At 41.9% G+C, this 24,874-nt stretch overlaps 1 protein-coding gene across 1 annotated transcript; it reads left to right on the top strand.

Annotated features, from left to right (window-relative positions):
* The first annotated feature begins 533 nt into the window (after nucleotides 1-533).
* YWHAQ (tyrosine 3-monooxygenase/tryptophan 5-monooxygenase activation protein theta) lies at nucleotides 534-23,930 on the top strand. The gene is made up of 5 exons (XM_010174117.1): nucleotides 534-918; nucleotides 17,861-17,984; nucleotides 20,489-20,652; nucleotides 21,008-21,103; nucleotides 22,857-23,930. Exons 1-5 carry the CDS (start codon nucleotides 625-627, stop codon nucleotides 22,914-22,916), a joined length of 738 nt encoding a protein of 245 aa, XP_010172419.1. The 5' UTR covers nucleotides 534-624; the 3' UTR covers nucleotides 22,917-23,930.
* Nucleotides 23,931-24,874: the final 944 nt, after the last annotated feature.

The following is a 24,874-nucleotide window of genomic DNA, read 5'->3' as shown; positions in this document are numbered from 1 at the left end:
TTAACCCTTTCCGTGCCCCCTCAGGACGAGCTGGTCTCGCTCCTTTTAGTATTTATTTTGTCCCGGCTTTGGCATCCGCCTTTCTTCGGCGCTCACCTGCGGGGCTCGTGGCACACGGGGGAAGGGCTCTGGGCCGGTCCCCCAGGCTCGGTGGTATCGCGGTGTCCTTCTCCAGGTGCCTGTCAGACAGCCTGTTCATAAGGCCAGGAAGAAAAGCAGGGTGAGGACAGAAAGGCCGCTCTGATGGAAAAATCGCTATTTGCAGCGCTTGCTCTCAGGCTGCTGTCCCTTGGCTGGCGCCGAGCGTGCCTTCCCCACTTGGATTTCTAGGTCGTGGTTTCCCTCGGGGGGGACCCTTGAGGCGCGTGCCTCTCCCAGCATGATGCTCCAGTCCATCTCTTCACGAGAAGCACCTGGAGATGGGCAAGGGAAGGCTCACTGTGATCCCTGTTTTTTCATGGGTTGCAAGGGGTGGCATAAGATCATGTTCTGTGTATTTTATCCTGGTGTCATGGTTACTGCCTTCTTTCTGGCAGGTTTGGAGGTGCATTCTCCCATTAGTGTGACATCCCCAGCTTCTCCTGCCTTTGCTACTGTACTACTCTTGCCCCACTGCCAGCCACCATGGATAAGACCGAGTTGATCCAGAAAGCCAAGCTGGCTGAGCAAGCTGAGCGCTACGATGATATGGCCACCTGCATGAAGGCAGTAACTGAGCAAGGTGCCGAGCTGTCCAACGAGGAGCGCAACCTGCTCTCGGTGGCCTACAAGAACGTAGTGGGGGGGCGACGCTCTGCCTGGAGGGTCATCTCTAGCATTGAGCAGAAGACAGACACCAGTGACAAGAAGATGCAGCTTATCAAGGACTATCGGGAGAAGGTGGAGTCTGAGCTCAGGTCCATCTGCACCACTGTGCTGGTGAGTTGGGATTTCCTTTTTTCTTCTACTTTTTTTTTTTAAGAGAAAGAAACACAGTATTCATGTGTGCTGCTGTGTTGAGGAATAAGACTGGGAACTTGGCTGGGGAACGTCATGTGAAGTACTGTGCTGGGGTAGGGGAAGTCAATGCAGTAACTTCTGCAACTGTTAAATGGGTTACTATGAGGGGGAAGATCATCTGCATTATGGTATGGGTCCCATATGTGTAGAGGTATTTGAAGTACTCTCAATTTTGAGTGTATGTGAAATGCATTTTTGGATGAAGTGATCCATATGCAGTATTGCCCTAGGTATTTGCAGACATGCAGAGAATTTAGCCTTGTACCTGTTTGTGCTGTGGTTAGTAAGCTTATCTTTTCATAAGTTGAAAAGAAAATAAGAAAACACCTTTATTTCTGTAGGTCAGAACTAATAACCTGTTAAAAGCATTTAAAGTAACAGGGTGTGCATTTCACTTACCTCTTGCAAAGAAAAACTCCCAGGAGGTGTTGAGATATTTTAAGGATTTTTTTAAAATATGATTTTTTTAAATTAAAACAGGTATATTGAAGATAGGAAATAAAGACATGTAGAAATTGGCTTTGTCAGAGTCAAGCTGACTTCTCAGAAGGATCTTTAAGATGAATTTTCAGTAATTATGGAATAATGTAAAATTAAGGTGTGAAGACTGGCATGACACCCCAAGCAAGCATCAAAGCCCAGGAATACATTTCTGTACAGACAGCAGAATTTCAGATGCTGTCGATAGCGAAACTGTGCTGCTCTGTAGTGGGAGCTGAAGAGACGCGTGTCAGCAGAGTTAGAGGCTGCTGGACCCTATTCTACGTGACCAGGGAGTTGCAACTGCAGGAAGCTGCATGTGTGTAAGGCAATAGTAATTGTGTGGCAGATAATCTTCAGTGGTTTATTTGCTCCTCCTAGTTACTTTTATTTTTATAGTGTCTAATATTGCTAACATGGGAACAGGAAGAAGCAAGTCTATAAGGCAATAAACAGTTTTGAGGTAAATGTATCCTAGATTGGTTTGGGAGACCTGAATTCAAAGCTGACGGGTTTGCAAGTAACTGAATTTGCTTCTTGATTAAGTGTTCTGGCTCATGTACAAAGGAGTGCTTCTTTAGCTTGTGCTGAAAATACCTATATGCTTCCTTGCATGCTGCCACCTAGGTTTGTTTGTTTGTTTGTTTTCCTAAATCAGTCAAAATGAGTTACCTTTGCTTGAAAATAATTTGGAAATGTATTAGCTTAATGAATCACTTGAGTTAATTCCTTAAAACATTTAAGAGTCCGTGTCTTCCAAAGAAGCTGTTTCTACAGTTACAGGCATAGTTAAATTGTAAAATTCTCAGCTATGTGAAAATGATGTGACTTGTGCAGGGCACTGGATTCCTGTTTCCTGTGGCAAGAGTTTCACTGGAACCAGTGTGACAAGGGACCAGCATTTGTGCTGTTGTCACTCCCCTCGATCTCCTCAGTGACTCACCTCAGCACTAACTTCATGTTAGACCTCAACATAAAGCTCACTCTTCAGACTTCCTAATCTCCCTCTGTCCTTCTACCAAATGTAGTTCTTAAGAGAAGGCTATGCATAAAATCTCATCCTGCTTGCTGTGCCATCTGAACAAGGAGCTTGTGCTTCCACAGGGAGATGGAACATCTCTCTGTGATGAAGGTAGCGAGCCATTTCATGCCGTGTCTATATTGCAGTTATTCCAGTCACATCAAATGGTGGACAGCAGGTAGCCTGGTAGCTGCGCTGACACAAACCACTGATGCAGGGAAAGCAAGCTCTTCCTGTGCTAGATGAATTTGTCCCTGCATTGTAGTCCTTCTCTGTTCTCAGCAATGGCTTGGTTGGCAACTCTGCCCTTCCCTTCTCGCCGGGAAGGAAGGCTACAGGAAGCAGTGAAGATCGAAACCTACAGCTGTGCCCTGTTCTGCCCTGTTGGCAAAGAGGTGCCTTCCTTTGCTAGGAGGAGATGTCAGCTACCTACTGCAAGCCTTCTGATTTTTACTCTTCCTTTGAGGGCCATGTGCAGTTACGTTCTGTTCTGCTTCTCTCCCTTTCCTCCTCCGTCTGCCACTCCTGTGATCCATGAGTCAGCATCCGAGAGGTTGGAACTCACAATGTACAGGCGCTACAAAGGACAGATTTCCTAAAGCTGGAAAGTGCTCTGACTCCTCCTCCTGTGAATGATAATTTCTTCTTTACCAGTGCTATAGTCACTGCTGTTTTAGACCTCTCTTGAGCTGAATCTCAGAGATGCTTTTTTAATTCTAGGAAGGCAGCTAGACCAAAGCAACTGCTGGCAAGTAGTATGGAAAGGTTGCTTGTCATCTGGAGTATTTGGATTTAGCAGGGTGGATATGTTGGGTGGAGTATGACTGCTGTTAGTCATGCTACTAACAGTTTTTTCAAAAGGCTTTTTTATTTGTTTGATTACTAGGATGGCACAACTTTTCAAACTAAAGTATATCTGTTGGTGTAGAAACCTTCATTTAGAAATACCTGTGCTAGCATTACAACATACTGCTAATTTTTGATTAAAAATGCAGCAACACTGAATCTGCAATTACTTTTTTTTTTTTTTTTTTTTATAGAGAATGCCTCAAGCCAATTAACTAAGGTATCATTTTAGGCCATGGTTTGATAAGGAACCACTAGAGTACAAACATCCAGTATTATGTTGATACCAATGAAGTACATATCTATAAATCAAAATAAAACTTTTACTAATTATTTAATTAATGCACAACCACTGTCAGCGGTCACAGTAAGATTCATGCTGAGCAGTGAAGACATTTCTTTATTTGTTTGTAGATGTGATCCGAACCCTTTTAAACTGTTAATTTTATGACAGCTCTTTCAGGTGAGAGTGGCTCTTTAATGAAGAAATGGTATGACTTTGTCAAACAAATTGCATTAATGTTTTATTTGGAAGGTACACTAGCAGGTTTTATTGAAGTCCCTGTATTGATTGACTGATTCTTTGGTAAAGTAGAGAATTAATGTTGAATCATCCCTTATGAGTCATGGTCAAAACTGTTCTTGAAACTCTCTTCTCCCTGAAGAAAGAAACAGGTTGGCAACTTTTTTTCCAAAGTAAAGTTGAACTATGTTTGTTCATGTGCTCTCTGAACACGAAGTTCTTTATATTCTCTGATTTCAAGGCAGAGATACTGCCTAATGTAGAAGGGCTGGCTGCAGCAGCAACTTTCACATAATTACTGAAATAATGTATGAAATTTTGAAGGTGGAATTTACAGTATAAGACTAATAACTTATTGTGTGTACACCCTGCTGTTGAGTGATGTGAGGTTTTTGAGAAGGGGGACTTTTGAATGGGAACTTCTCTGGGGGAGCAGATTAAACTGCTGGGATTGCCAAGAGCCTTGGGGCCTTTGCATGGCGATAACTCACGGTGCATTCAAGCTCCTTGTTCTTTAGAGAGAGCTAGTGTAAAGGAAGGAGGGCATCAACCCTTGCCTGGAAGGAGTTTACTCTCCAGCTGCACCTTGAGGGTTTTGGTTTTTTTAATGTGTATTTGGTAGCACTCTGCGTATGTTCAATTTCTAGGTCATGATGTTGGAGCTTTTTGTAGAACAACAGAGTTGAGATTTGATGACTACTTGCCCACAGTTTCAAACTTGATGAAGATAACAGTGGCTAAAATCATTAAAGCTTGGAAACAACTGTATCTTGATCATTACCTACTCCTTATGTCTCTATCTGAAACTTGAAAGTTTATTTTAATTAGCTTTTTTAAGTTTTTGCATAGAAAAGTTACATATATGAGGCTTTTCAGTTGTTTCCAAACATCTGTTTTTACTGTCCCCTCTGTAAGCAGCTTTACCTTGCACTGTGTCAGGCCTGTGCCAACCAGTTTTTCTAGGAATGAGCAAGGGCATTGTGAACTTCTGCAAATGGACCAACAGTAACATCGCTTATGGCTTGTGCAGTTGGCTTTTCTCTGTACCTTGCGGCAGCGCCTCAGTGGAATGGTCTTGAGCTGTAAGGTGTAGCTGATTTCAGTTTTTACTGTCTTAATGTTGAGAGGTGCTTGTAAATGTTTGATCTCCTGTGAAATTGCAGTGTTCATTGTTAAAAGCATGTATTAGTGTGTTGCTCTTGCCAGCCCCTTTTCCTTCCTTCCTTCCTTCCTTCCTCCCCCCCCAAGGTTGCAACGTTGTTACTACTTCTGCTTTGCATAATTAAGAAACAATAAATGCTAATAAAAACAAGGGTAAAAATCTATGTCCAGTTCTGTTTTTTATCCATTTTGTATCTAGTTCTGAAGTTAATCACTTAAAAATAAAACAAAAATCTCCATACTAGAAGGTAATGTTCAAAGCAGCTTTTTTTCAACAGCACAAGTTCATGGCTTCATTGAAAATGAACTTGGTAATTTTTTGCAGCAGCAAATAGGTTCCTTGTGTCAGCTAAAATACCTGATGTCAGATGGTTAATAAGCTTTGACCACAGCCCTGTTTTTTCCCTACTGTTACCTTTGGCCTGCAGAAAAGTGAAATCTGGGGTTTTATTATACGTGCAGAAATCTGACAGATTCAGTAAGTATGAGCTTGATGCTCAATTGATGAACAATTTACTAGAGTTTCATGTCTTGTGAATCCTTTTTCTCTGCTTTCCCATTCTCAGTGAAGGGCTAGACCTTCATGCATAGGACCTTCATACGAAGGACTGAAATACTAGTGGTGTAGAGGTGAAATTGGCATCTCAGTAAAAGGATATTCAAGTCTTTTGACACTGGGAACTATGTAGGATGCAGTTTTGTTCTGAAGGTCAGGCATACTAATCACTTAAGTTAATACTACTTTTGGACTTGAATTAGTTGTCCCAGTAGTGGTTGGCACAGTGTTTCAAGTACTACTTTTTTTTACCTTTTGAAAACTAAAGCAAATGCTGTTGACTCATCCTTTTTAAGTAACTGACTAAAAGGACTAGCTACTTCATGACTCAAAACCAGACCTTAGGTTGGGAACATTACTTCTTGGCAAATCCAGAATTGTGGAGTGAATGTTAAATGAAAGTTTTAATTTGGAATACCAGTTGTCCTTTTGGTGAAAGGTGATATGTGAGGAGAGAGTTGATTGTCTTTTATGTTCTCTAGCACAACTTGCAGTGTATGTGAACACATTTGTGATAGGAGTTGTGGAACTTAATGCATGAATCTTTTCTAGGTTAATATGCTTGAAACTTAAATTTAAATTCATTATCTGAACTGGAGTTATTCACAGTTGTACCTTCTCTTATGTCAGTTTTTGCCCTTTGTGAGACTCTGCAGCTGGAACACTACACTTTGTGCAAGGAAAGCTGAATCCATTTCTGAGGAAGGACTGACACTTGCAGAAACAAAGCCTAGAATGCACTGAGGTTTTTGAAGCGTCTGAAAACTGTTAGAGCCCAACTAAAAATAGTTGAAGGAATTCTGATGGTAGCTGAGGCCTCTGTCCCATGCAGTCATCACTTGCTGCCCCCTCCTGTGCAGCTGGATACTGAATCTCTAGAATTTGGAAGTGAGCTAGTGAAGGGTACAGGATAAATGACAGCAAGGTATTCTGTCTGAGGGTCTGAAAACTCGTGCCATTATGTTATTTGTGTGTGCAATGTCATTTCCTTTTTCAGAAACTACTGGGGTGAGTTTAGATGGCTGATTTGATTTGCATGGATATCTCCATCTTGAGGTAAAGCTGACAATAGGCTTAACTTATGTCTGCTGAAAGTAGAAAAAAATGAAGATCAATGGCTTGTCTATTCTTAAAAGTTGAAGAAATGACCACCAGAGGATTGCACTTCTGCACAGTGATACCTCCTAACAGCTCTGAAGGGCCTGTCCTTAATGTAACATCCTGTGAGAAGCAGGATATGGAGCAATCGAAAATAGGAGATCGTAATACTGATGCAGGTGACCAGCTGTTGAGACTGGGGCAGCCAAAGCCTCATCTATCTCCAGTGTAAAATCTCTTTTTTAATGAGGTTAAACTATAGATTAATTGGCCTGGTTGTAGTCAAGGCTATTAGAGCTTTGTCTATACTATACCTCAGTCCACTTGTAAATCTAAAATTACTGAATTTCCTGGAGGACATTTACTGGTTTGGTGGCCTTGAAAAAGTCGGATGTGCTCACTAGGTTAAACTGAGCAACAAAGACAAAAATTCTGTTTTCCTGCTAATGCAGTGAAGCTTTTAACAGATTTTGTAAATCACTGTCATGCTTGTCTCAGACATTTGTGCTACCTTAGATACTAATATGGTAGATACCTTTTTGAAGTAAAACGTAGAAAGAAGAGGCTTGAGCTTGAAGGTTATTAGTTGTTGATTTATTTATGCTGACACAAACTGGGGTTGTTTAGCATGTTATTAAAGTAGTAGATAGTAACAATTTCTGTATGGGTTCAGAAGCTTGGTGCTCTGTTTTCAGTATTGAAGGATCCCTGATTTTCAGAGAAAGGTAGTAAAGAAAATGGAGGGGGGAAGGCTGGTAAAAGTGCATGGCAAGTATTTTCTTTGTGAGTTTGGTAGGTGAAGGTGTGTTTGATTAATCAGTGTTTTCCTGTTTGTGTAGATCTTGCCTCTTTTCTAGTTTTATGCTCTTGGTCTTTGAGAATTATGTGCCTAGTGCCCCTAGATGTTGCTGGCTGTTTATATTTATATTTATATAAAGTGCCTGTGTACTTAATCATAAACTTGAAGCTAATTTTATCACAGACTAACTAGGTAAGGTAAGTGTCGTGGTTTAACCACAGCCAGCAACTAAGCACCACACAGCCGCTTGCTCATTCTCCCCTGGGGGGATGGAGGAGAGAATTGGAAGGGCAAAAGTGAGAAAACTCATGGGCTGAGATAAAGACAGTTTAATAGGTAAAGCAAAAGCTGTGCACGCAAGCAGAGCAAAGCAAGGAATTCCTTCGGCCATCCTTGGGAAAGCAGGGCTGCATCATGTGTAATGGTGACTTGGGAAGACAAATGCCATCACTGAACATCCCCCGCTTCCTCCTTCTTCCCCCAGCTCTATATGCTGAGCATGATGTCATATGGTATGGAATATCAGTTGGGGTCAGCTGTCCCTGCTGTGTCCCCTCCCAGCCTCCTCGCTGGTGGGGAGGGGTGGGGTGAGAAGCAGAAAAGGCCTTGACTCTGGGTGAGCACTGCTCAGCGATAGCTAAAACACCTCTGGGCTATCAATGCTGTTTCCAGCACAAATCCAAAACACAGCCCCATACCAGCTACTATGAAGAAAATTAATGCTATGCCAGCCGAAGCCAGCACAATAAGTGAGACTGTTCTTGAACACTGCGTTTATAGCACTTACTCCATATAGCTCTACCAAGTCCATTGTCCTGATGTTTACAGGTTCCTCCTCATCCTTTCTGCTTCTCAGGATGCTACAACCTATATCAGAATGCTCCAGCTTGCAGCTGACTTGTAAGCTTGTAATTTGCTAATTTACTCTCTACATCTAAATAACATTTCATGTGAACTGGGCACTTAGATGTAATAGGTAGTAAATATAGTTTAAGTGCCGAGTTTCACATCCTGTGGTTCTATGCACCCACCAAAACATATGAGATGTAAAGACCTATGAACTAGAAGGTCCTTAATTATCTGTGATTTTGCTTGTGCCCTTATCTTAATTTGTTAAAGGAATCAAGTGTTTTATTTACCACTTTCCAACACCGATAAAGGTTTATTCTTTGCTCCAGCAGTGTTTATTCTGTCCTTTAAATTATATGATCCATCCACTGAAGTAGTTGGATATATGCTCTGGAAACAGAAAACTTTCCATTTGCTTGGATAATAAATTTTCTAAATACACTACACACAGTCTTATCAGACCGACAGCTTCATATTTCCTGCATAAAACTTCTTCAGGAAGTTCTGTTCTGAAGTTGAATACATTTTGCAAAATTCTTGAAAGCAGAAATGGTTTTGAATTGAAGTGGGTGGGCAGGGCCTTAGCAGGAAAGTCAAGGTTCACTTGCTACGAGAAATTGTTATAACAAGGTTATCTGAAATGTTGGCTTCTAGTTTTTGTGACTTAAAGGTTAGACTTCATTGTTGTAGGTTGTCTCATTTGGGAAATAACAAATCACTGGCACACTCCTAATAGGCTGAATGAATAATACAGTGCTGGGTTTCTTTGAGTGTGAAGTTGGACAGTGCAAAAGACTCTTCCAGCTACACTGGAAAGAGAAGTGCAGTGCGCTTCCCACCAGGCGTTGGGAAGAAAGTGCATCTGTTTCATTTTCTTTCTGGATTCCAGTGATGACAAGCCTCTAATCTGGCGCTCCCAAACAGGGAGCAGAACTGAAGCAACTGAAACTTTCAGGCCCTCCAGAGTTTATTATGGTGAAAGGCTGGCTTTAAAAGTCAGTTATTTGCACAAGGGCAATGTACCTTAAACCCATGGAACTCCTGCACGCTGTTGTTCATTTTGAGTGTTGGAAGTGTAGATAGCAGTCCTGGTCAACCATTTAATCCCACCTTCAGGGCTTCTGTAGCTGCAGGGCACAGAAATGTTTTTAAATGCAAATTTAGACTATGTTGTTTGATTCTGTGATATTACGGAAGATCACAAATGGAGGATGCTGGAAGAAACTTCTGGGTAGTCAGGATTCTGAAGGGAAGAACTTGATGTTAGTAATGCATATTTAGTAAGGGGAAAATAACAGTTGAAGTATTCTGAGGAATTAGAAATACAGAAAATGCAATCCTGAAAGAATGTTAGAACCAATTTGAGATAAATCTATCTGATACCAAGAAAAATTTCCTGAAAGCTTTTGGCTGTGTTATGTGGCCATTACTTCAGCAAAAATGTATAATTATTGAAAACGAGAATGACTTTTTTTTTTTTTTGAAGACTCATTTCTGCATTTGGCAGGAGGAAACTGGAAAACTTTAGTCTCTTTAAAAACTTGAATAATTCTTTGACTTTCGCTTGATTGTTGGTATTGTCCGATGAAAATCTATAGAGAGGAGAACTTTCATTTCCACACGCTTCTAGTTCCTGGCTTACAGAGTTCTTTGGGGACCACAGAACTTTCTAACTTATTGTTTTAGGAGAAATGTAAGGAGCAAATGTAAATTCTAGATGAAATTAATCTCAGCCCCAGGTGGGAATAGTGTGGGCAGACGTGCTGCGGCTCAGGCTTCCAATGCATCTCTTAAGTGGGATTCCAGATGCTTCATTCGGGGCCAATCCTAAATATTGACTGCCAGTTTTTAAAAGTATGTAGACAAAGACTCGAACCAAATGGAAAAGACTAATTAGGTCACCCTCTCCATTTCCATGCCAGGTATGTTTGTCTTTGCTCTTGACGGTGCTTTGTCAGGTCATCTTAAGGCCATGCCATTACTGGAAAGGCGTACGTGTATTTTCCTCCATGTATAAAGTGAAATACTAATGGTCTTAGGAGGTTTGTATGAAAACTATTTCATGTTCTCCCAAAAGGAGCTGATACACAGAGCTTGAATCCAGAAGGAGGAAGAGCTTACTTCTGCTGAGTTAAACTTTTGGAAGTAAAGTGATCTTACTGTTGCAGCAGGGGACTCTCCCTTTCCTGTCAAGAAAACAACTGCTGAATGTTAAAACACACCTAGGTTGCAGTGAGTCATACTGTGGACTTTGGAATGACTGATTATACTTGAAATAGTTGAGGTCTTAATACCAATTTACTAGATGATTAAAACAGGCAGTCATTTGTGAGTACAAGCCTTATTGAAAGGCCTGAGCCTACACCAATCATCTGTGCTGTCAAACCCTTTGGAACATTTAATTTGCATTTAAGAGTTATATGAAGGGAATATATTGGTCTGAGCTGTCTCACCAACTTAGCTTTGCTTTCTGACTGCTCTGAGGGTAGAAACCATTTCCCTGTATGCTGTTTGTAGGTGGGTTTTCTCGTATCAGAGCTGAATGGACCTTTAGAAACACTTGAGACTGGAGTGTTTTTCCAGGTATTTTGGGCGCTGCAGCCCTGGCTGGATTTACGTAGTGTCACACCCTTTGCATAGCGTGCCTGTTGGGTGCAAGCTGCTCATCTTCCAGATGGAACTGTGACACTGAATCCATGTTCAGTCTCACAGTTAAGATTAACTGTGGCAAGAGTTAACTTGCCTAGAAAGGGTGGTGTTGTCATGCATTCTGTGCGTGTGCGTTATTTTTAATGAACCTTGTCTCAAACCCACCTCTTCTGTTGGCGGGTCTTATGAGCACTTGGACAGCAGAGAGCTTCTGATTAGTCGGTTTGAAATTCAAACTGGTTTATTCTTTTTCCCTGATATCACTGAACTTCTTCCATCATGGAGTGAAGAGGAATATACTTACATATATTATATGCATTTATATTGATTAGTTTGTTCTTGTATGAACAAGCAGTAATAATACTGAACTTCCTTTTCTCTGGATGCTTTTTATGTCATATGAGTTAAAGCCCAGCACAGTGGACTTTGTCTTAAATTACTAAAACCTGCAAATATCAGTTACTTCCCACAAACTGTTACGATGTTTTCTTTAAAAGAATAGCATTTAAAATCATATGCCCAACAGATGAAGATGGTGTTGGAATAAGGTGTTTTAAACAACTTGAAGTAAGAAGATATATAGGCCTTCAGCTCAAGCATATTACTGAAACAGTCAAACTTGAAAGTCAAACTTTATAGAGACTTTATTCACAAAACTCTGTGCCAGCAGGTTCGAACATTGGCGTGCTCCTCCCTGCTAAAGATCATGCAGCAACGTAACCACTTCGCATTTATGGGGGCAAACTTTTGGAGAGCATTCTTGCTTATGATGGTTGCTTTATGTTGACTTTTTTCCTTCCTTTGGAGCAAAAAGTAACGATATACCATACTAAGTTGTTGAGAAATGCAAATGGCAATGCAGATCAGTCTTTTGATAGCATAACATTAAATAACTTGGTGCTGGTGGTGTGACCCAAACATGGTATAGGTGTTGACAACTGAGTGATGGTGGCACTGTAAATATTTTGGGTAACTTCAGTTTACCACATGGAGAACTTCTGTTGGTACCTAGGCAGATGGTGTCTTTAGCTTGCTTTGTGATCAGTAGGTGATCTCTGGAGCTGACCTGGTTCATGTTCATCCTTTGGTATTGAACAGATGAATGTGAAGACTGTATCTATAAGTTAATGGTATTGGGATATATGCAGAGACTTACACTGATGTCTTTGTTTTTCCTACTGAAGTTCAGTTCTAAATGGCACAACTGCTGAAGGCAGACTCAAATGTCAGTTTGGTATTCAGGAATTTTTTTTTTTTTAAAGTCATCATTGCTGTCAAGATTCCTTATAGCTGATTATGTGGGAAGAGAGAACAGCACAGATGAGGTAGTGGTGTTATTTTTCTGCCACTTGAACCTACCACATGGTTATATCGTACAGAAAGTATTTAGTGTGCACTATGGTTGAACTTGCTTTTTAAAATGGGTCTAGATGGGGAGTGGTCGGTGGGGATTTCTGTTTTGGTGTCAGCCTTTAGAAGAAGGGATTGTCCTGAAAATGGGTAACAGAAAGTGTATGTGGAGTGGGACTGGTACGGTGTATGGATGTGTAAGATCCATACACTGGTACGGTGTATGGATGCATGCACAGCAGATAATTATGGTGGAGTTGTGTCTTCGGGGAGCTTCTTTGTCTGTATCATGCAGTTCAAGTAAAGATATGGCTGGCGTATTCCTTCAGGGCTTGCTTCTCACAGAGCTGAAATAATGGGGAAGTGATGAGAGCAGACGAATTAAACTTAGTACTTCTGGCTCGGGTTAATTGCAGTGGTCTGATCCTACAACCACATGTTCAACCCCTGTTCCTGCTTAAGCAGAGGGGGAAGAGACTAAGAAAGGACAGTTACTCAGTTGGAGAAGAACGAAAGTAGAACTGGAGAAGGATCCAAAAAGGCAATTCAAAGGTAACTTTCTCTTGGCATGTAAAGGAATAAGTCTGCCAATGGAGAGAAAAATAATTAAAAAAAAAAATCAGCTTTAAAGGAGGAAGAAGTGGATCGCTGCCAAGCTCCTAGCCAGCTCCCCATGGCTCCTTCAGGCAGCTGCGGATCTGTTCCAGGGACCAGTAGCCCTTTGTTGCTGGCATCTGTTTAACAGATAAATAAATAAGCCTGCCTTCTGTAGGAGGGGAGAAGAGTATCATACATGAGAATGTGGTGCTTTTAGGACAGCAAGAGTGTTAGCACACTGTGAAGATAGAAATAAATGGGAGATGGATGAGCAACACTAATGAGAGGTGGGGTGGGAAATCCTGTCACACTGCAGGAGGACCAGTGCACCACTCGAGTAATGCATCGGCGTGGGGGAAGTAGCAGATACCAACCACAAACTGTCGCAGTGCAAACCTTTTCCAGTGCAGTTGCACCAGGACATGGAGGGTCTGGCTCCAGGACGGAATTTTGATTCCTGTGGCTTCGTGCTGCTGGTGGTTCTGAGAGTCACCCAGCAGCAGGGCAGGCAGCGGCCAGCGGCTCAAACGGCACGTGGCTGTTCATGGCAGCGTGTCAGGCACGTTTCACCTCGTAGAGCACATAATTGGTAGTTGTCCAGGTCTTGGTTTAGAAGGTGCTAAGAACAGCTGCAGTTCTTAGTGATGGGGGCAACTGTATTTTGATACATAACTTCCTCTGACCAAAGGGAAAGAAGTGATGAACACGTTTGCTGTGTGTGGACGTGGATGGCAGTGTGCTGTGTTGGGTGACTTCATCACAAAATCATTCCTGGGACAGTGGCTGTCTCTCTTCAGGTAAAATTTATCATAATAAATTTTGAGGTTGGCTGAGGCCTGCTTCATTGCTTAGACTGCCGGTATTCATTTTACTTACAATCAGCTGGTGTTTAAAATGAGGATTCATCGCTGATTGCTGGCTGATGGAAAGGTAGAAAATCCCAAGTGAGGAAAGATAGAGAACTGATGTAGGAAATCTTGAGTTTTCCTACCTCTTACTGACTCACAGCAGTGTAAAGTAAATCATTTAGGTTATTGTGCTGTCTGCTCTCACTGCCCTGTCAACATTTTGTCTGTTAGAGGGAGGGTAAGATGCCTTCCAAGAAATGATGATGGTGTCCTGAGATGAATCGTTCACCAAGTGCACTGAATACATTATTGATTCGAAAGATAATGTCTGGATAGATAAATAATTAGCTTTACTCAAAGTCTGTTTGTATTCTCTTCTGTCCTATGTGATTCATAAATGAGATCTTGTTCCATTTAAGGCTGTTTAAAAAAACCAAAACCGGATATGTAAAGTTCAGAACAAGAATATTCCACCCTTGCTGATAGAGGCACAGATCTCTTCCTTACCATGTGCTGTGGATTAGGAGACCCTCGAGATGAACTGGGGATGGGAGCAGAGCTGCTCTCTGGGCAGCTCAGCTCAGCTCCTCCAGCTGAGGAGTGCATAGGAAGTAAAGCAGTGTACGTAACCCACTCCTTGCTGTCTGAAAAACTACAGTTCACTCCCAGCATCCACTGTTTTCTCCAAGTTTCTCAGAAATCTGCACAGAACCACTGGTTTTCAGACTTCGATAGCGGAGGCAGGACGCACTGGCACACAGACTGCAGCACTACACACTTGCGGTAGGGCTGGGCCCGCGGCAAAACCCTTTTGTGCTCCTGGAAGAAGTGTGTGGCCTGCCCCATCTGAAAAAAAATAAATAATAAATTTTAAAAATGGGCATTAATGCTCTAGGGAACGTAGGTTTGAGGCTCAGCTTAAATGAGACACCTGAAAGCTCTCCTGTAAACATCATTTAGTGTACAGTAGATTCCAGGGTGTTAGTATTCTCAGGTCATAGCCAAGCCACGTTGCTTACACATGAAACTACTGCTAGAGCTGTCGCCAAAGACAGAATTTTGCAGTAAGATCAATAATTTTTTGTGTGCTAAGTTTACAATAAATCTTTAGGTTTTGGAAGGCATTAAAAAAAAAAAAAAGCCTCTTTGTTCCCTTGTTGATGTAGTTGTAACCTTGAAAAGTTTTATCTCAACATTTAAAAGAAAAATCAAAGATAAAGTTTTGTCAAATATCTGGTTTAAAATCTCGTACAAAATATCTTTCTTGGTCATCTGGTCAGTGCTCCTTAGACTGTGGCATAGTATTTCACATCTCACCTGAACACATGGATAAATCACATCTCTGCTGCTTAATGGGGTTCTGTGGTCTGGAGAAAAGGAGGCTGAGGGGTGACCTTCTTGCTCTCTACAACTACCTGAGAGTGTAGAGAGGTGGGGGTCGGTCTCTTCTCCCAAGTAACAAGTGATAGGACAAGAGGAAATGGCCTCAAGTTGCACCAGGGAAGGCTTAGGTTGGTTATTGGGAAAAGTTTCTTCACTGAAAGGGTTGTCAAGCATTGGAACAGGCTGCCCAGGGAAGTGGTGGAGTCACCGTCCCTGGAGATATTTAAAAGACGTGTAGATGTGGTGCTTAGGTGGTGGACTTGGCAGTGTTAGGTTTGTGATTGGACTTGACGATCTTAAAGGTCTTTTCCACCCAAAATGATTCTGTGATTCTGCTGCAGTGCCAACCAGAGAATGGCCTGTGGAGGCTGCTGGTTACTCTTTGGTAGTGGCTGATTTAAGGAGCCTTTCTAAGCGTAGGTGCAGTATGTGTCAGCTTTCTTCATTCTGGGCGGTTTCTTGTAAAAACCTGTGTGTTGAACTTGAGGTTGCTGCATTGTCATCTCTGAGACTTTGAAACTGGTTTGTGTAGCATTGTGCTTTTATGGCTGGTGTTGACGTTTGTCATAGGAGAAAAGCATCAGGAAAATATTGAGCCAAAATATGAACTCTTTCTCATTGCAGAAACCTGTAGGGTGGGAATAACCCATTCTAATATGGGAATGACTCATGCAAAATAACAGTGTTAATACGGGTTGTATTACCCGTCTGCCTACTGTGTGTTAATTCTTGCTGTGGAATGCAGGTAAGGTTTTGCTGTGTTTTCCAGAACAGCAGTGAGATGTGCTGTCAGTAACGCCGGCGTGCTGCGCTGTGTTAAGCTGTTACACAGATCCCCCCCTCGCCCCCATGCCGTACTCGCCAGCACCTTGTCTTTTGCCCTGATTTTCTAGCCTGACAGAACGTCCAGAAAATGTCTGTTTCTGATTTGGGAAGTGGAAGGGCGTGTCAGGCTCGCTCTCATCTTACCCTCCCGCTGTCTTCTCTGGGGTGGCAGTGCGAGCGCTTGTAACTCAGTTTACTGTTTCTGGATGTCTGAAGGGAGCTGGGCTGTGGAGCTCTCTGCAGTATCACTGTGCGGATGCAAAAACGCTTTCTTCACCCCATTGGAAACACCCTGCTAGTGGGATAGTGTTGGTTTGAAATAATTGCCAACACCTCAAATGGACTTGGAACGAGTAAGCGCTTTCAGCCGGATTGCTCCGCTACTGTTGATTATTAAAGGAAGTAATAATGGCGGGGTGGTATGCACCGGGAGTCGGGCTGTGGCTAAAATTAGCTCCTTTTGATTATAGTGCTACGGTTGCTAATTAAAATGCTAAGGGTTTTTGCCCTGAAAGCTTACAGTTCCTAAATGTTTTCTTTGTAGCTGCTTCATGAATTTGGATACATGTTCCTGTAACAAAAAACTTACTTAACCAGCCACAGTTTGCAAGCTTTGTGGAAACTTTCTGCTGCTTTTATGATCTGTTTATTTTCCAAGGAACTGAACACAGATCTTTATCACTTAAATTCTTAGTGTAAAGTTGTTCTGAGTATTGTGGGGCTTCTTTGCATCTGTTGGAGCTTGTTCAAGCCTTTTGTCAGTTCCAGAGAACATGGGTCAGTTGTGGTGATGAGTTGGGTAACCTCACCAGGGGTCAGCCAGAATCTGCTCTCCTCGTACCCGCTTCGCTGGGGAAGATCCTGTGCCTCTGCTCTCCTTCGCCTTCACCCTTATCTTGGAAGGGCTGAGAGGCCTTGCAGCCATGAAGAGAGACATACCTCCTCTTGCTGGAGGCTTGTAAACCTTTCCCTGTCCCTCTGGTTGTCAGGTAGGAGAGCTGTGAGCACGGGGAGCGATGTTGGCAGCTCAGGGTGTGCTGGAGAGCACCGTGTCGCTCCTCCCGGTCCCCGGAGCGGCGGGGCGGAGGCGGAGGCTGCCGCCCTGCTGCGCTGGAGCAGGTGTTGCTCCCCAGCCTTGCAGAGCCGGTACGGTTCGGTGTGGTACGGCTGGCTGCAGACCGGGGGGGGACACTGGTAGGTGGGCTGGAGGTTCCTTATCACAAGTCTCATGAATGCAATTTATACAAAAAATAGCCCAGGTGTTTTTCTTACTTCTTTCCTGTGAAGTGGGAATCCATTTTTATTTATAAATAGCTTTGAAGCTTTCTGCAGTGTTTCATTTTTCCAGTAAAATCTTACTCATCTGCAAGAGTGTTTTTGAAATGAAAGCGCATATCCTGAAACTGAACTTGTCCTGAAACTACATGCTAGTGAACCTTTTCTTGTTACTTTTTCCGCAGTCTGATCATCTCAATGTAGTCTCTAGCTTTGTGTTTTACACAGTTCATTTAAATAAGTGTGCATCTATCTAAAATGCACTTAAAAACTCATTTCTTCCTTGTAGCAAACACCTGAGTCCATCCAAATTTCTGGAGAGAAGAAAAATAGATTGAATGGATTTGCGAAGGTGTATGTAATATCACAGAATGTTGGGGATTGGAAGGGACCTCGAAAGATCATCTAGTCCAACCCCCCTGCCAGAGCAGGATCACCTACAGTAGGTCACACAGGAAGGCATCCAGGAGGGTTCTGAATGTCTCCAGAGAAGGAGACTCCACAGCCTCTCTGGGCAGCCTGTTCCAGTGGCCTCTCACTCTCACAGTGAAAAAGTTTTATATAATATGTTAATGTCTTGTTGTTGTTGTTGTTGTTTCAGGAGCTGTTGGACAAATATTTAATAGCTAATGCAACTAATCCAGAGAGCAAGGTGTTCTACCTGAAGATGAAGGGAGACTACTTCCGATACCTTGCTGAAGTTGCCTGTGGTGATGACAGAAAACGTAAGTACCTTGTGGTCTTTGAGTCTTTAGTAGCTAATGAACTTCAGTTTGGGGCCATGGGTGCGGGAACAGTAAATGAAGTACCCATGCGAGTATCTTGCTCTGAATTCACGTGCATTAGCTGTGGGGGAATAAGTACATTTCAGTTGGAAATCTCCAGTGTTCATACAGATGGAGAGTAAAATTCTGAATAGACCCTAAGCAGAGTATGCCAGGGAATTTTAGCTGGTGTTCCTGTCATCTGCCCCAAATTTCTGAGTAGTTGCTCCATAATGCTTATTCAAAGCTTCTGGAAAACAGTTTAGGGGAAGGTCTGCTAACATATTTAATGCTGTTTGTTTATATTTCTTTACTAAAATGAAGTTGATGAGGAGGAGCACACAGATGCCTGCAAGACTTTTTTACTCCATGATGGAGTCCTGTTGATCTATAAGTTTTAACCATTTCATTGTGAAGCGGACTTCATTGTAGTCACCTAAGTTTATAAAGAAGCAACAATATTAGTAGGTCAGTACACTGTCCAAAGACGTGTCAGCTGCGCTCTGAAATGGTTCGTGTTCACAGGGATGATAACTGCCCCTGTAATTTTAATTTGCCCTTTTGGATCCAGCAGAAGAAGCCAGGAAAACTTCACAGCTGGTACTGGCAGGTGATACTGGGCACCTGAGAATGTGGAACATTCCTAGAAGTTAGAAGGTGTGCAGAGGTGGTTGTAAGTACCTTAGGAAGCTCTTCAGGGGAGGATTTTAACTCTATTCAGAGGATGTATTGAATTAAGTATTAGAGCTCTCTTGCAAGGTGCCCAGATACTGTTGTGATGTTAAAGCTCTTGGTATGGCGTAAGCTAGTGATACATTTCTACATAACAAACTGAAATTAGTCCTGGAGTGGTGCCCTGACACAGAAAGGAGATGGACTGTTGGAGCAGGCAGAGGACTGAAGCGACTGTCCCTTTGGGTTGGGCATGGTAGGCATCTGACAGTGTTGGCTAGTTTAAACAGATTGAATTGCAAAGTGGGAGGACAGAGCTGATTGTCACTTCAATAAAGGCTTTGTTACTCTCCTTGTATTGTAAGAGCATTTAAATTGAAAGATTAAAATATACGAAATGGAGTAAAAGTCTTTGCATTAATGAGTTGCATTCAGAAATTCTTAACCCTTCGCCTGATTCAGATGACAACAGCGGGTCCGAGTGTAGCAGAGACAACTTGTCTCTGGCTTTCACAAAGATAATCTGATTTGTATTTTGTCTCGAGCAACAGTTAGAAATCTGTGGGCTTATTTTAGCAGAGAAATACCAGCCTGTCTTGGCTAAAAAGGCTGCATTGAAAGTGGTGTGCATGCTGATGTGGGTGCTTGTGGTAGAAGAGGGGCTGGTGGATAAACCTCATCAGCAGGTCCTGGTGTTCTGCTGGGAAGTTACAGTTTACATGTATCACTGCACACACATTTTGTGCTTGACTTCTTGCAAACTTCTAGGAGTTTTGCTTGAAGCTTTCCTGATGTTCCACCTCTAGATGTCTGTTTATTTTGTCAGCTTCAGATATATTTTATATTCCTATAAGCTACTTTATTTCCTGCATTTGCTAGGCTTTTTGCCTTTTTTCACCTGTTCTCAACAAATTAATAATCCGTTAGCGCTCGTTACAGTGTGAATACTGAAAAACTCAAGTCTGTGTTGTGACTCTTTTGAATATTTAACAGATTTTACTTACCAGACTCTTTTTTTCCATCACTGTCTAGAGAATTAAGGTATTGGCTGCCTCGGAGAGCTGTATTCTGAGCTCTGACAACGGCCTTTCTTTCCCTTCCACTCTGCAGGCGTTTGGGGCGCCTGCTGGCCCTTGGGCTGTCTGTCAGAAGAGACTCTGACTGTAGGTAGCACTCTTGAAGTTCCCACTCTGGCCTGGTAACCTCTTTTCTCTGCGATATTTCTCCCAGTTATTTTGGGCACGACCTTGGGTCTTTTTTTATCTTGGCCAGTCTACACCCAGTTTTTGGAGGCAGACTTTCACTTTTTCAGGAACATGCAGTACCTGCCTCCCAAACTTCCCCAAGAAACAGTGCCATACCAACAGTAGCCTTCTGCACTCTGCACACCAACTCACGTGAGCATGTCCATCCTGTGCAAGGAATGAAGCAGGAATTCTCTAGACAGTAATGCACAATATTTTTTAAATTATTTTTTGTTTTGTACCTAAAATACCGAAGGCCATTGAGGTAATACAGTCATCTTGGATGTTTGTGTTTACTGACTTCTGTGTGTTTATCTGTATCTTGAGTACCTTTGCTCTAGTAGCTTAATTTTCTCCCTGTGTTTTGTCAGTGTGGCAGCTGTACTTAAAATGGGTTTAAAATCATTACCCTGATGAAGGTAAGCACAGTGTTTTGTGAAGAGCAGGCTTAGAGGACTGTTGGTCTCCTAATGGAGTGCTTTAAATAATCATATATTTAAAACAAACAAAAAAACCAACACACCTTGATGTTTCTCATTCTTTTAACAGAAACAATAGAAAACTCACAGGGAGCTTATCAGGAGGCATTTGATATCAGCAAGAAGGAGATGCAGCCAACACATCCAATTCGCTTGGGCCTAGCTCTTAACTTCTCTGTATTTTATTATGAGATTCTCAACAATCCGGAGCTTGCCTGCACACTGGCAAAGACAGTAAGTTACTTTTTTCTTCTCTGTGCCTCCAGGGGCAGTAGAAAAGTTTAGGCTTAAAATAACATGAATTATTATTTCCTACAGTTTATGCAGGAAATTAAATGATCCTGTTTAACATATGTGGTTTCCAAGCTCATGTTGTTAGTGGGATTATGGGGTACGAGCAGGCTGTATTTACAATGTGATTTAAATTCACAACAACACAGCAAGCTTTTATTGTGTCCAAATAGAGCAATTTAGGTAATTAACTTGCAATGTTGGCTTTTTTTTTAATGCTACCTTTACTGATAGGTTTAGCTTCTGGTTGTTTAATGATCAGTTAATAGAAAGACTAAAGATGTTTTAATTATTCTAGGCATTTGATGAGGCTATTGCAGAACTCGATACACTGAATGAAGACTCATACAAAGACAGTACTCTCATCATGCAGTTGCTTAGAGACAACTTAACAGTAAGTTGACTTTTTATGTGCTGTCTGGTTCTGTAACCATGTATTTGCTTAGTTAGACTATTTGTGATGAAACAAAACCCTTATTTTGCTCTAGTGCAAAATATAGCACTGATTTGGGCTATTTTCAGCTCTGAAGACAACAACTTGCGCATGGTGGTGGATGAGAAGCTGAACATGAGCCGGCAATGTGCACTTGCAGCCCAGAAGGCCAATAACCATGTCCTGGGCTGCATCAAGAGAAGCGTGGGCAGCAGGTCGAGGGAGGGGGTTCTTACCCTGTACTCCGCTCTCGTAAGGCCCCACCTGGAGTGCTGTGTCCAGTTCTGGAGCCCCCAACACGAGAGACCTGGAGCAGTTAGAACGAGTCCAGAGGAGGCCACCAGGATGATCTGAGGGCTGGAGCACCTCTCCTGTGAGGACAGGCTGAGAGAGTTGGGGCTGTTCAGCCTGGAGAAGAGAAGGCTCCGGGGAGACCTTATAGCAGCCTCCCAGTACCTGAAGGGGCTACAGGAAGGCTGGGGAGGGACTTTTTACAGGGGCGGGTAGTGATAGAACAAGGGGAAATGGCTTTAAACTGGAAGATTTAGGTGAGATATTAGGAAGAAGTTCTTTCCTGTGAGGGTGGTCAGACACTGGCGCACAGGTTGCCCAGAGAAGCTGTGGATGCTCCTCCCTGGAAGTGTTGAAGGCCAGGTTGGATGAGGCTTTGAGCAACCTGGTCTAGTGGAAGGTGTCCCTGCTGATGGCAGGCAGGGTTGGAACTGGATGATCTTTAAGGTCCCTTCCAACTCAGACCACTCTGTGATTTACCCTACAAGCAGATGTGGCGCTTAGGGACATGGTTTAGTGGGCATGATGGTGTTGGGTTGACTGTTGGACTTGATGATCTTTGAGGTCTGTTCCAACATTAATGATTCAACGATTCTAAGGTGCATTCAGCTAAATTAATGTGCAAGATAGGACAAGGAGTCAAAAAATAGTAGCCTGTGACCTGTCAGGGATTCTTACTCAAATTTTTTTATGACTATCTGAGAAACAAAACGTTTTTCCTGTTCTACATCCAGTGCAGCTTGCTAGATTCCTTTTCCTGATTTCAATTTAAAAGAAAAGATCCGGAATTTCAATGTATTAAGAATAAAATCAGTGGATATTTGAGTATGTATTATAACGATTAACCATTAAAGAGAAGTGCCTAAGGGAACCACTAGGTTCTACTAAAATATGTAACTAAGGCAGTTTTTTTAGGGAATATCCTCTCTGGATATTCACTGCATTTAAAATCGCAGCAACATGTATCATTCTGCAGTACTCCTGCAGTAGCAGTGTCTTTTCTTAGCGCTATAAAATGCGTAGCCTCAATAACCAAACAGTAATCTTCACTTTCAGGATTCAGATCGCTGCTTTTGAAATTGCTGTGACTGGCAGTGTGACCATCCAGACTTGTGGCTCGATCTAGGATCGGTGACATAGCGCTATTAAGCACAACAGTCTGGACCTGTTCAGAGCACTGTCTGCTCTGCCTCTTCATACCCGCGGTGCGGGGCTGGCTGTGCCCTGTGCCTGGGGAGCTGTTTCCAGTTGCCTCTCTCTGAGCGAGCCCTGGAAGCCAGAGCTGTACCACTCCTCTGCGCTGGTACTTTGCAGACATCCTTAAAACTAATACATTATAATTTCTGTACAGTCAATAGTTGTCCCTTTTTGGAAGTAAAGCTGCACTTCTGAAAGCTGACGCTGTTTTTTCTCTTCTTTCTAGTTATGGACATCAGACAGTGCAGGAGAAGAATGTGATGCTGCAGAAGGTGCAGAAAACTAAACTGCACATGGGGCGCCATTCTCCCTTTCCTTCTCAAGAAACCTTTTTACACGTCTCCATTCCTTATAGCTCCACTTGGATTTCCTATAGCAAAGAAAACCCATCCATGTGTATGGAAATCAATTTATAGTCTTTTCACACTGCAGCTTTGGGAAAACTCCATTCCTTGATTTGTGTTTGTCCTGGCCTTCCTGGTGTGCGGTTACTGCTGTAGAAAAGTATTAATAGCTTCATTTCATATAAACATAAGTAACTTCCAAACTTATGTAGCGGACTAAAGTGTACCTGGTATTTAAAAAACAAAATCTGAACCAGTTCCTGCCAGTTGACTGTGTTTTGTATTACAGTAAGATATGAAAATGTAGTTAATTGCAACTAAAGGGTGTTCCACATAGCTTTTAATTCTCCACATTCCCTTCTTATTCCGCAGGGTTTCCTCTCCATAATTGACTTTCACATGCTACTGTGTGTCCTTTTCAGTAGGAATATGGAAGTACTGGGCCAGATCAAGCTGAGCATTTCTAGTTTGGAAAATGACAAATTGAGTTGCTTCCCGTATCATGTAATACAGAAGCTTGTGTGTTTGAAAACAGGGGCTTCTCTTAATCTTCAGTTGCTGCTGTTTAAGTTGGTATCCCTTCCCAATAAAAGTTCACTTACACTCCTGCCTCCGTAGTTCTGGTATTCACTTCACTATGTATTAGAAGCAGCATGTTACTGCCGGAGTACGGGCAGTGCTTTTTGGCAGACTAAAGTGCATGTCATTTCTTAATACACTGGAATGGGAAAACCAATTGAAGTTCACATGTCCAAGTATAAAATTTAGTACTTTTCCATGCAGGTTTGTGCACATGTGAGAAGGTGTCAAGTTTGTCCAGTGATTGTTATTTAGAGAGTTTGGACCACTATTGTGTGTTGCTAATCATTGATTGTAGTCCCAAAAAAGCCTTGTGAAAATGTTATGCCCTCTGTAACAGCAAAGTAACATTAAATAAAATTACATTTTATAAACCACTTACTGTTGACTTGTAACAATTCCATGTAATCGCTTAAGGGCTAAACTTACATGTCAGTATCTTGTGCTAGAAGTGTCTTTCTCAAAGCTAGTGCATACTTTTAAAAAGTCTGCTCTTAAATGAACTCATTATGTATTTGAACAATTTTAATTTTCTGAAAATACCCTGGATAACTTTTTATAGTTAACCTGACATGTGGACTTCTTAATAACTAAATCTACTTGAGCTAATGGCTTCACCCTAATAATGACCTAAGAAAAAACAGCCAATTTCTTGATACTCTTCCATGGCTTGCAAATCTTACCTAAAGTACATATTTTTTTGTAACCTCTTGAAATTCTCCCATCTGTCCTCCTGTTGTTTTTTTCCACTGATGGTCATCATTATTATGACAGTATTCCAGCTACACTTTAAGATATGCAGAGGAACTCATCTGCTTTAGAACATTAGTTTGTGTGCTGCAACATCATAATCTGCTTCCTCTTAGACTGCTTTTTAGTATTACTGTTTCCCCCAGTTTTTGAAGCTTTATGTAATAATACATTGCTCTGCTTTTTTTTTTTTTTCTTTCTTTCTTTCTTTTCTCCCATAGATCACTTTAAGAGATTTTTCCTAAACCTCTACCTCTTAAGTTTCCCATGTTGGTGGGTTTTTGAAAATATTTAACTCCTGTTAGTATCCTGGCTAGACAGGATATGACATTATGAAAAAGGACATTACGAGTCTTTGCAGGCTTCTGATGGTACATCTTCCACCTTCCATGTTTTTGTTCATTCTTTGAGTGTGCACAATGAGTGTTCCTACAATAAAACTGTTCAGATTATGTGCTTCAATTGACATGCATTGCTTTTTTTAAAAAAAAATTGTATCAATTCCATTTTCTTCATGCAGTCACTTTGAATTGCTGTCAAAGTATTGTGTGGCAGGATTCTACATAAACTC

The sequence above is a fragment of the Antrostomus carolinensis genome, unplaced genomic scaffold (genome assembly GCF_000700745.2).
Source record: "Antrostomus carolinensis isolate BGI_N321 unplaced genomic scaffold, ASM70074v2 scaffold15770, whole genome shotgun sequence".
Taxonomy (NCBI): Eukaryota; Metazoa; Chordata; class Aves; order Caprimulgiformes; family Caprimulgidae; genus Antrostomus; species Antrostomus carolinensis.
This window is presented reverse-complemented; position numbering and strand designations above follow the sequence as displayed.

Bases quoted from the DNA above. Each gene is read 5' to 3' on its own strand.
- YWHAQ (XM_010174117.1), top strand. From the start codon at position 625: ATGGATAAGACCGAGTTGATCCAGAAAGCCAAGCTGGCTGAGCAAGCT. The intron at 20,653-21,007 runs GTAAGTTACTTT...TAATTATTCTAG, and splicing joins CCTGCACACTGGCAAAGACA to GCATTTGATGAGGCTATTGC. The intron at 21,104-22,856 runs GTAAGTTGACTT...TCTTCTTTCTAG, and splicing joins TGCTTAGAGACAACTTAACA to TTATGGACATCAGACAGTGC.